This window comes from Phaseolus vulgaris, chromosome 1 (genome assembly GCF_000499845.2).
Source record: "Phaseolus vulgaris cultivar G19833 chromosome 1, P. vulgaris v2.0, whole genome shotgun sequence".
In the NCBI taxonomy this organism is placed as follows: domain Eukaryota; kingdom Viridiplantae; phylum Streptophyta; class Magnoliopsida; order Fabales; family Fabaceae; genus Phaseolus; species Phaseolus vulgaris.
Genome location: NC_023759.2, coordinates 28,686,037 through 28,698,333, shown reverse-complemented (window position 1 = coordinate 28,698,333; position 12,297 = coordinate 28,686,037). Strand labels below are relative to the sequence as shown.

Here is a 12,297-nt window from a genome sequence, read left to right as displayed (position 1 = left end):
AATCTAAGTTATCATAGACGTCAAAAAAATGGGACATACTAATTATCCATTCAGAATCATGTCTACTTAGATTTACTTTGAATGTACTGTTTCATTTTAATTGGAAAATATTGTGATAAGAGACCAATTTATTTATCTAAATAGAATTTTATATAAGTTTAAGTTTTTTTTATAAAATCTCTAAACTTAGTTTATTTTCTAATGTGGTTTGACTTGATTGGATGGTTAGAGCATTTTATATCCTGTAAGTATGATTTATGACCTTTTATATTTGATGGGTTTTTTTATATATAATTTTATAAAAAATTATTCCCTGTGAATTATATTTGATGGTTAGAGCATTTCATACCCAGAAACCAATCTATAATTTTGCCCTGTGAATTACTCTCTTTTTTCCCCTGTAAATTAGTCCTACTAATTGAGAAAATATATGGAATATAGAATGGGATAAAGTAAGAAAAACAATTCCTACAGCATTGCCATATATTTATTAGTTTACACCAATGCAAATTAAGTGTTAGTAATCCAATTTTAAATACAATAAAACCAATCATATAAAATAGAAACCCGTGCTGCAGCTTAAAACTAATGAAGCAGATCTTGAAGTAACAATAACATATGCATTCAGCTACCTTAAGTTCTACATATAGAGAACCAAAACATAGATAACTTGTGTCCCTTGTAACTTCAACACGATTTAAAAGAGGCTCCACAGATATAACCTGCCAATTTCGGTCTTAGTACATTCCCTAAAAAATGTATCATTTTAAGCAGTGAACAGAAAAAATAGATTGAGTACTTACCTGCCAGTTACAAGTTTTCTATATAACCCTTTGGCCGCATAATATGACTCACCCCAAGCTTAATGAAGCAGTGTGCTTTAAGTAAATGACAACTGCATATATTAGGTGGATAAAAATAATATTTAGGTAGACTTGGTTTTCCAATTTCACATGGACACAATTCCTTGTATAGAAAGATGAGATTATTTAATAGTGCATGAAGCAAAAGCTTAATAAATAATGCAGATTATTTTATGGACAAAACAGAATCAAAGAAATCCAAACAGAGAGGGCCTGTAGAGCAGGAATAGAAAACAAACACTCCATCACTCAATTTGCTCTTCCCACTTTTATCTTTCTCAACTTATTCAAATGTATATAAACCCCATTGGCTTAATGCTATAAATTGCATCATTCTCTCCTTGATTTTCTTTCTCTTCTAACTCCAAAAATCTCATCATAATTCTCCTTCTATATGCACTCATTATAATTCTCCTATCTGTTGAGTAATTATTACCTCCCAGCCTTGAACTTTAGAAAATATTCTTGCTTCAGTCTCATTTCCAAAAACATAGTCCATATATCTGAATCCAAGAATGGACATCGTTAATAAAATCAATATGTAAATTTTTCTTTAATATAAAGAGAGAAGGATCCTTACAGTAGCACTTTCACCAGTGCATCCTTGAAGAACTCACAGATAAAGGGAGCGGAAAGGTTCATCATGAAGGTCTGCAAACATGAATGGAATACTTATTCTTAGAAACTACTATTAAAATGAGAATGCCAAGTTCGAATCATATCTAACCTTGCTATTTGCAGCTGCGTGTTCAACAACTAATTGAATGGAATCAGGGGATACACTGAGAAAAAAACAAAAATATAGAAGTACTTGGCCTTTTCAACTAAACAGAACTCGTGATAACAAATGTCGGCTATTTGGATTATTCAGGTATATGAGATAGAAAGGGACACTATATCAACTAGGTACCTAATGCCCAATTTTCTAGTTTGATCAAATGCTCTGACTTATAGCAATTTTGCAGCTGATAAGTTAGCAACGAGTGACCTGTATTAGATGCAATCAAATAGGAGGCTTCAAATACTTGTTTTGCGATCAAATATATGTTAATCTGAAGTATACTATTTACAAAAAAAAAACATAAAATATAATTATTGATTTCTATAATAAGTAGAATAGAAACTCAAGGAAAGCTTGATCGTCTCACCTTTCACCACCAACCACACAAACAACACAAGTTCTCATAGGTGCAGTATCGATTTCATAATAGTGAACCTAATTGTTGAATGAATAGAAAGTTAATTTCAGAAATGGAATTCTAAGTGACAAGATAATCAAAGATAAACTTACCATTAAACCATCAAGTGAACATTTCTTCTTCATTTCCTCCCCAAATTTGTCCTTTCCCATGCAGCCTTTGTAACCTGTGGCATTAGGTACTTGAAGCATCCACTGTTACGAAGAGAAGGCAAATGATTAGCTACACAACTACTGCGGACTCAGCTCATTACATAAAAGAAAGTACATACCTGAGCAACCCGGATTGAATTCTAAGTAGCACCTACCGATGAGAAAATTATAAAACTCGTCAAGATGAAATGTGCACTTTCATCTCTTTTCTTTCCCGCTCTTTTAGTAAAGCTAGAATCTATGACTAGAAATCTAATAATTCGAATCGAGTGTATTACCTAGCAATGTACTCCACATTAGATTTGCTAGCCAATTTTTCATACCTAAGATGATTGTCATATCATATGAAAATTTATAAGAAAAAAATCTTATCCTAAAAAGAAAATAACCTCCGATAAAATACTAGCCCAGAAAATAAATGTAGTAAGGAGAGAAAGCTAAAAATCTTTCCAGATCTAAAGGTTGAATATATAACCAGTTATACATCAAGTTCTTAATTTACAAATTTTCTACAAATATGTACATTGAGTATTTAGTAAAAGAAATAGGTAAAACTTGTGATTTTCCTGAACAACATTCTAGTATAAAGCATTAGCAGAGGGAAAAACATATAAGAAGTGGGAATAGCGGTTTTATACATCCCAAGGACTAGAACCACATCATATTAATAATATGTATATGAAATTAAGAAAATGGCACACTCAGGGCCAAAATAGCCAAAATAAGAGTAGGTTAATAGAATCAATCAATTCTAACCATGAGAAAATCGAAGGAAAATTGAAGAAGAACGAACCGTAGAAGAACGAAGAAGAAGACGACGACTACCGTGAGCTTGAGTAGCACGTGAATTGGAAGAAGGAATCGAAGAAGAACCAAACCATGGAAGCATTCGAAGAAGAACCAAACCATGGAAGCATTCGAAGAAGACTACCAGTGTGTGGGTGGATTTGGAAGTAGGTGATGTGGGATTTGGAATTTGAAAAATGCTTTGGAGGATGAAATTTGGGATATAGGATTTATGAGGTTTTGGGTTTTGCTGGAACGCGTTTAAGTCGAAAGGTGTTTAAAATTTTTAGAATAAAAGTTAATATTTTTTTAATAAAAGAAATTATAGACAACTATATTGGTTTAGGATCATCAAAGACAAGATAGTATGGAAGACATGACATTCTCGCAATTTTATTCAAACTAACATTTAGTCTGAGCAAGCTAGCTAGCCCAAGTTAATTCAACACACTATCAACCTAATGTTGGCACTTGCCATCGACATTCGAACATAATGCAAATGAGTTCGACACCGGAGATAGAAAATTACAAAGACGAGGTGTAAGCAAAGATATAACAAAAGTTTAACAAACCATTATCGCACACGAGGGAGATGAAGATGATCACCCATTTACAACCAAGATAATGGGTATAAACCTTCCTTACAATTGGAAGTGTCCCAGTATAGAAAGATATGAATCCACTTATCCATATGAACATATTAAGAACTTCAAAATACAGGTAAACTTATTTTATAATAATGTTACTATTTTTTTAGGATATTATCAACAACACTTAAAGTGACCAAAGTGCTACAAGTTACAACCCAATTGAAATAATTATTTTCAAACCTTTTACATAAAGTTTAAGGCCATATTTGAAGTGAGACCACCAGTTCAAGAAGAATAAATGGCTATTATGTGCTCGAACTTTGAGTGTATATAATGGTGAATAATAAATCACTTGCCCCCCTCACCCCTTGGAGTTAAGGTCTATTTATGGGAGGAAAGACTCTACTAAACCTTCATCCTTTCCTAATCTCTAGATGGTTGGCATTTTATTATGCAAAATTATAGTTATCTTTTGAAATTCAAGTAGTTGGTTTTATTTTTTAAGAGGGCTCTAATTTTGACTGATCGAATTTTGAAGAGGACTCTATTTTTTTTTTCTTTATAGGTGTCAACACCCAATTTCGTCTAAATATTTAAAACTTTTGTTCCTAATAAAAATAAGTGTAAAATGTTTTTTAAAATAATAATAAAAAATCCTTTTTTGCTTTTTCAACCCTTGTTTCTCTTCGTGCAGCCCCTAGTCCATCTTGGCAGCATACCCTTGTTTCTCTTCTTTTATCCTCTAGTCCATCTTGATCAAAACTTTTTGCACACCCCTGTTTCTCTTCGTGCACCCCTTAGTCTATCTTGTTCATTGCTCTTTGCACACCCCTGTTTCCCTTCTCCCACTCCAAGCCCATTTTATTCATTTCTCTTCACACACCCTTGTTTCCCTTCGCGCACTCCCTAGCCAATCTCGCTCATGGGCTCTTCACACTCTCTTGTTTTCCTTCACACGCTACCTAGTCCATCTAACTCATTACTCTTTGGATGCGCTTTTTTCTTTGCGCACCATTTTCTTTTTCCCTTTCTCAACAGCTCTCAATATTTCTCCGCTTATCTCTTATTCCCTCTATCTTCTCCACCTATTTCTCTTTTTTTTTTCCTCAATCTCTTATTTACACATTGTTTGGTTATGGGAATGACACTGTAGTTGAAGACGGATGAGAGTATGTCACTCTTGTTTGGTTTAGTGCAAACTTGAGGATAAGGGAGCGCGGGAAGAGAAAGTGGAGAGGGTTGTTGGTCCTTTCAAGCTTGAAGAGAAAAGAGAGATTTGTGAGGAGAAAACCACATCACAGACCAAAAAATACTATGCTTCCCTTGCTTTTCTTCACTTTTTTGAAAGTGAACGTAGCTTACAACAATAGTTCTATCCACTGTCATGCCATGCACAATGACAAAAGCATCATTGTATACGAGCATGCCATGCACAACAACACAATATTCCATTTCAAAGATTCCTGACTTTGGCACAAGGAATCTCTTTGACCACCATGAACGAGTTGAATGCAATCAATGCAGTGCCTCAAAGTAGATAGGTCATAAATATAAACTACTTATTCACGACCTGTATAAAAGCATGGTTCTGGGAAACTTAAGAATACATTGAAACAAACTCTTCATTTAAACAAACTTTTGCATTAGTTGAATGAGCTTGGAGAGGTTCATGAGTTAGCAGAGTGCTATGAGAGTGAGTTTGTTATTTCATCTTTGATCTCAGCTTAACAGTCAATGAGTTTTGTAGCGGGCCTAATCGATTAGCATTGAAAAATAATACAACACTCAATCAATTATGTCATTGAAAATAGTTGATAATCAATTATATTGAATACATAATCAATTATGTGTTGTTTTTTGGGAGCATAATCGATTATTTGGTGTGTGTAAATATGAGCTTAATCAATTATGTTGTAGCATAATCGATTATGTTTGACTTCTAACTGAAGGCATAGTCGATTATGCTTCTGAAACCTTTGGATAATCGATTAAGTTGTGTTTTTAAGGCAGAGGGTAATCGATTATGTTCATATTTTTTTCTTCAGATTTTTTGAATTTTTGTTTTGCGTGATTTTTGTTTTCTTTTTTTAATGAAATCTGTATTGTTTTTAGACACAACTTCTTCTTCCTCACAGTTGTTGTGTTCTTATTTAGTTATGTGTTTTTTTTTAATGTATATTTTTGTTTTTGTTTTAAATTTGTGGTTTAAATTTATATTTTGTTTGAATGTTTAGGATTTAGGAATTTAATTTGTTTAAATTATTTTACGGTAGTTATTTATGTGAATAAGTTTGTAATTGGCTTAAATATATTTTACAAGAAGGATTAAAATGTTATTAGTGAATATGTGCTTTCCTTTTATCTAGTTAACATTATTATGTTCTTAATTTTAACATAATTTCAAAATTATAAAAAAAATTAACATGTTTTTATCACTCTCCATATCAAATATAATAACTTTACATATTTTTGTGACTACTAATGTTCACACTATGTTTTAAATACCTATTTAATTTATAAATTTTTTTTTTTTAATAATAATAATAAAAAATCATGATTAATATTAATTTTGTATATAAATATAATATATATATATATAACATAATATAATTTAAAGAATCATAAATAATATTAAAATTATCTAAATAAATTAATTTAACTAATAAAATTAATTTAAATTAATAAAATTTTATTTAAATTTTAAATTTTATTTATTTATTTGAATTTTATATCATTTTATTATTTTATTTATAATTGAAAAAATTTAAATTATTTTAATTAAGTAAAATGTGGAAAAAATTAATTATTAATTATTATTTCTTTTTTTTAAACACAAGGATAAATTTATAGTTTTATAATTTATACAATTAAAGATAATTCAAAATATCCTTACAACGATCCGATCAATCAGATAAATAAACTTTCCTTACTGTTTGTAATATTTTTTATTTATAGTCTTATTTTCAAATTTAACCTTATTTATATTATTCTATTGTTTGTAGTATTTTTTATTTTCTATTACTGTAAGGTTTTTTTAATATTAAAAAATATTATTTTTTTAATTTATATAAGATGTGATTTATTTTCCAATTTTATAGTATATGTTTAATATTTTAAAAAATTACTTAATGTTCTCTTATTATTTAATTTTTTGTTGTGTTTATGTACTAACCAGTGCCCTTTTCTCAGTAGTAGTTTCGTATGCTCGGTTCTTTTGCACCACGAGAGGCCTACTCGGTTCTTTTGCACCACGAAAGGCCTGCTCGGTTCCTTTGCGCCGCGAGAGACCTACTCGGTGCTTGGGCCTAAGCAAACTTGGGCCAATGACAAAGTAATTTCATTGATGTACCCGTTAAAAGATATATTTGTGTGGTAGATATAATCTTGTTATTATTGTTAGTATGTGGCAATGTTTTTTCTGTTACGAATTTGTTACATGTTTTTGTTGCATATCTGTTAAGATTCGTTGATCTTCAGGGAGGATAGTGGCATGTTACATGAGTAGTGGTAAAAGGAGAATAGGTCTCCAGGTAAACGTACGTTGTTTTTGCACACTTGACTAAATTACTATTTTTTGGAAGCCCTAGCTGACTTGATCGTCGGAGTGTAATCAACAGGTAGGGCTCCCTCTGTCCCAACGGAGCCTTATTCTAGCGCAACAAGGAGACGTGATTCTAGTTCCAGAGGAGACAAATCTAGGAGGCAGTGTTCAACCTAAAGTCAATCTGCGACGCAGTCAACCGACAAGAACATTTAGCGCCCACCGTGGGGCCCTCTAAAACCTGATCCCATCCACACTTTGTTGAAAGTCATAGATGGAGATGAGGAACGCAAGGTAAGTACCAGTGGTGCAAGAAGGTGCAGACGAGGCTCCCACTTTGCAGCAGCTTATGGAGACCATCAGGGCCCTCCAAGAAGCCAATGAACAGTCCAAACAAGAACAAGAGAAATTGCGAGAAGATTTACGCAAAACCAATGAGGATTTGCGACGTGACCGACGTATCCTGAGACACCGAGAGACGAACCCGCCTGAGAGAGACTGCCCCAAGCCTTTCTCGCGGCCCATCATGGACGAGACAGTTCCCCGCGCACTATATGGCACCCAAGATTGCTTTCACGGGGGTGGAAGACCCCGAGAGTCACCTCACTGCATTCAATGCCCAGATGATAATCTCGGGCACTTTCACAGGCACGGCCATACAATGGTTCAGTGGACTCCCCAATGGCCATATCTCCTCTTTTGCCCATTTCGCTAAGCTATTCCGGGAACAGTTTCATGCAAATCGGGTCAAACCCCCCATACTGTATGATTTCTTCAATGTGCGATAGAGGGAAGGGGAGACATTGAAATATTACCTGAATTGGTTATGGGCTCTCACCGTAACACTTCAAACCCATGACGAAAATGTCATGGTGTCCGCTTTCGAGCAAGGGGTCGCTCTAGGGCCGTTTTGCGACTCCCTTATAAGGAACCCGACCGAAACCTTTTCTGAAATTAGGCGAAGAGCAGTCGCTCACATCAATACTGAAGAACCGGTTTTAGCCAGGAACAATGGTTCGCACTCTCGGCTGTCTAAACCGAGAGAGGTAAGCAAGGCTCCTCGGCCTATGAGGGTTAACGAAACCTCGACCGAGAAGAAGGCAAAATGAAGACAACACCCCTACCGAAACGGAAGGGAGAGTCCAAAGAGAGGGGCAAAGAGGAGGATGTCCGCCCCAAATTCTGCATATCATACAAGGAATTGATAGCCATACCCGCAGTGGCCGAGAAGTTAAGGTTCCCCTAGAAGGCTGATAGGAACCTGGGAGGAAGGAAAAACATCAGGTGTGAGTTTCATAAGGGGTTTCGAATATGGTGTCTAACGGTGCATGACCTTAGGCTTTCAGTTGGCCGAGCTTTTGAAGGAAGGCCTCTTGAAAGAGTATCTTGAGGTTGACGACAGAGAGCGACAGGGGGAAACGGTTATGGGGAACCACCGCATGAGATACTCGTACACGCAGAGCTAAACACGATCTTGGGTGGAAGAAGCACGACAGCCAAGCGTAAGAGGTACGCGAGGGCGGTAATGACGTTGGAGATAAAAGGTCACGATGACACCCCAGACCCGAATCTCTATTTCACCAAGGCAGACTTGGTGGGTGTAGTCGCTCATGACAACGACCCGGTAGTAATATCCGTCGTCATGGTGGGAAGAAAGGTGCATCGAGCTCTCATTGATAAAGGGAGCTCGGCAGACGTGTTGTTCTGGTCCACATTCGTCAACTTGTGATTATCCTCCGACCAGCTGAGGCTGCATGACATATGTTTAATCGGTTTCGCATGAGACCAGGTGGAGTGCCGATGATATATTGACCGGAGGACAACCTTTTTAGATGAAGAAGTCGCCAGGACTATCGTCATCAGGTATGTGGTAATCAATACTCCCTCCACTTATAATCTATTGTTGGGAAGACCCTCGTTAAACAGGTTAGGAGCAATAGCGTCCATAAAACACATGAAGATGAAGTTGTCATCCCTCGAGGGAAGGGTGATCACGATATGATCCAATCAAAAGAACGCTCAGAAATGTTACGAGAGCAGCCTAAAAAGTAGAAGGAGTTACAACGTCGTCGCTATCTAGCCACAGTTCTGGAAACCAAGCTCAACCACTGACCTCGACCAGGAAAGTTGGCGACGTCCAAGAAAGGGAGATCGAAGGAAAATTGTTCAAGCTCGGCGTATGAACAACTAAACCCTTAACCAGAGTCTTTCTTGTGGTATGAACAACTCTCAAGTGAAAAAGGACAAAGCCTCAACACTTGGTCAAAGATAATTCACCATAAAACTTGAGGAAAGAAGAAAAGACAAACAAGAAAATCTTAAAACAAAAAAGAGGTTAAACCAAATTTAAAGGAAAAGAATGTGACAAAACTTTGAATAGAAGACAATCAAGAAAAGCAGAAAAGAAGACTCTAAGAAACTCACTAAACTTTTAACTATGAAACTTTGGTGATTAGAAAAATGCTAAAGCAAAAGGATACAAAATTCCACAAAGTAGAAAACAATTTGCCAATCAAGTTGAATCCATAATTTTTTAAAATGATGTTCTATACCAAGTGATAACCAAGACGCCTTTGGAAAAATTCTTTGTTGTTTTTGCTGTTTTAAAAACGTCACATGTGCTTGTTGTTTTGCAATTGCAGTACTGTTTTTCTTTGTACAAATAACTTGTTGTTTTTGTTGTTTTCAAAACGTCACTTGTGCTTGCTGTTTTGTAATTGCAATATTGTTTTTCTTTGGGCAAATAGCTTGTTGTTTTTGCAATTCCTTTACTGTTTTGAACGTCACTTTGTGGTACAGTAAAAAATAGTACTATTTTGAACGTCACCTTGCTGTATATTTTTTATCCTAATGTGACTTATGGCAAAGAATGATCATAGGTTGCATCATGCACATTTTCAAGAACTTGAAATTTTCACAAATTTTTTTGGGATGTTTTAAAATACCTTGTTGTATATTTTTTATCCTAATGTGACTTATGGCAAAGAATGATCATAGGTTGCATCATGCACATTTTCAAGAACTTGAAATTTTCACAAATTTTTTAGGTGGATTCAATATAATTGAACACTTGAAATCATATGTTTGGAAATGAACATCAACTTCTACTAAAACAAGTTTCTAATTAATGTGTAAACTTCACAATTAAAAGCAAGTAAGAAGAATAAAAAAAAGGACACCTAGAACACTAATGAACATATGACTCAAAGTAAAAAGCAAGATCAATAAAAGATATCACAAGAATATATTCAAAACGAAAAATGCTATGAATATAATAAAGGCTTAAAAAAATTCTGCAAGAAATTAAGGTGCTGAAAAATTAAAAGCAAGAAAATAATGACAAGAAAGTAAAAGTACTTGAATTTAAAAACAAGAAAGTAAAGGTACTTAAATTTAAAGATAAGAATTAAAGGTGCTAGAATGTAAATTGTTTAAATGTAAATTGCTTGAATGTAAAGTGCCAAATCAACTCAAAAAGATAAACACAACCATAGCTCTTGATACCACATGATGTGAGTTGATTTTAGGATTGTTCATTTTATTAGTGACACTTTACTTAGATTTAGATTTTAGAACAAGTATAGGTGAGAAGCCTAAGGAAAATTCTCACTGAACATTAACTTAACAAGTGTTAAGTAGATGTGAAAGTTCATTTCCATAAGGCCAAAGAAAAAACACAATTAATGGTGAATATGAATAACATAAAATGGTGCGAAATTTTAACAAACATAAGGTGAGGAATATAAGGACCCACTTGAGAGCTCACAACACTCACAAGATAAGACCAATTTAGGAGGAGAATCTCTCACTCACAATTCTAACACAATTTTTTGTATAGTAACTTTACTCTTCATTCAACTTATCAATACATGAGGTAGGCCTCCCTATTTATAGATTTAGGAGCCTTGAAAAAGAAGAAAATAGGGTAGAATGGGGAAAAGGGAAAAAGTGGGCAGCCATAGGGTTTGACTAAGTCAATCCCATATTCTAGGATTATTCTTCTAGAAACTAGGTCAAAAGGCCTTCAAATGGGCTAGGAACAATTCTAACACAATTTTTTGTATAGTAACTTTACTCTTCATTCAACTTATCAATACATGAGGTAGGCCTCCCTATTTATAGATTTAGGAGCCTTGGAAAAGAAGAAAAGAGGGTAGAATGGGGAAAAGTGGACAACCATAGGATTTGACTAAGTCAATCCCGTATTCTAGGATTATCCTTCTAGAAACTAGGTCAAAATGCATTCAAATGGGTTAGGAACAAGCTAGAATGCTACCCACACCCCCTACTATGCTAAAGAGACTTTATTCTAGCTTATTTCTACTATTTGGACCCCTCATTTCAGCCCAATTTATTTACAACATTTTCTAAATATTTAAGAAGACTAATAGGAAGAACTTCAAGTGTTGTGAACCTTGTTCATTCCTCCTATTGATGAGGTCTTCCTTTACTTGTTGAGATGACCCTTTATAGTTGACATTCTTGGTCATCTTCTTTTGAGCTTGTTTTTGAACAAAAATGTCCTTTTGGAAGAGAAGCTTATGACTATTTTTGCGAGTTAACATAAGTACTTTTGCATGGTCAACTACAAACATATTATAAATTGACCTTGAGTTTTTTTCACATAAACTAGTCTTGAATCTTAAGCTAAACGGATAATCCAAAGATAAAGAAAATTTAGTAAAGATAAAAAGAGGAACAATCAGAAAGTAGACCTTTAAGCTGGTTAAGGTTGACCACATACAAAGAAATTTAATATCCAACTTGATTAATATCCAACTTGATTGTCTAATGTAGTGATGACAAAGAATCATTCATGTTAAAAGATGGATATATACTTTACAAATTAAAATAAAATTTGTCCTTTTAATTAATATAAAATAATAATATGACGATCTTGTTATCTAATATATTTTATATAAAAACAATAAAAAGTTATTTATTATTTTTATTAATAATAATATAATTTTATATTAATTATAAAGTCTATATTTCTTAACCCACGTGTAGAAAAATAAGTAAGTTGATGAGATAAAATAAAAATTACATAAAATGTTAAATGATAAAAATTAATTAAAAATATTCAAATTTATCATAAATTAATACTAATATAATATGACTTAATTTTAAGTGGCATATTTGTAAATTCACATCAAACACAGAGGA

General features: G+C 33.9%; 1 protein-coding gene across 2 annotated transcripts; it reads right to left on the bottom strand.

Annotated features, from left to right (window-relative positions):
- Nucleotides 1–499: 499 nt before the first annotated feature.
- LOC137816135 (adenosine kinase 1-like) lies at nucleotides 500–3,253 on the bottom strand. 2 transcript variants are annotated; one of them, XR_011081764.1, is made up of 6 exons: nucleotides 2,334–2,991; nucleotides 2,155–2,256; nucleotides 1,444–1,514; nucleotides 1,300–1,366; nucleotides 804–895; nucleotides 500–722 (listed from the first exon to the last, which is right to left on the bottom strand). XR_011081764.1 is itself a non-coding variant. In XM_068619224.1 (5 exons), exons 1-5 carry the CDS (start codon nucleotides 3,101–3,103, stop codon nucleotides 881–883), a joined length of 351 nt encoding a protein of 116 aa, XP_068475325.1. In that variant the 5' UTR covers nucleotides 3,104–3,253; the 3' UTR covers nucleotides 731–880. The 2 variants fall into 2 exon arrangements, 1 of the variants encoding a protein (XP_068475325.1); XM_068619224.1 differs by lacking the exons at nucleotides 500–722; nucleotides 2,334–2,991 and adding an exon at nucleotides 3,008–3,253 and having other exon boundaries at nucleotides 731–895.
- Nucleotides 3,254–12,297: the final 9,044 nt, after the last annotated feature.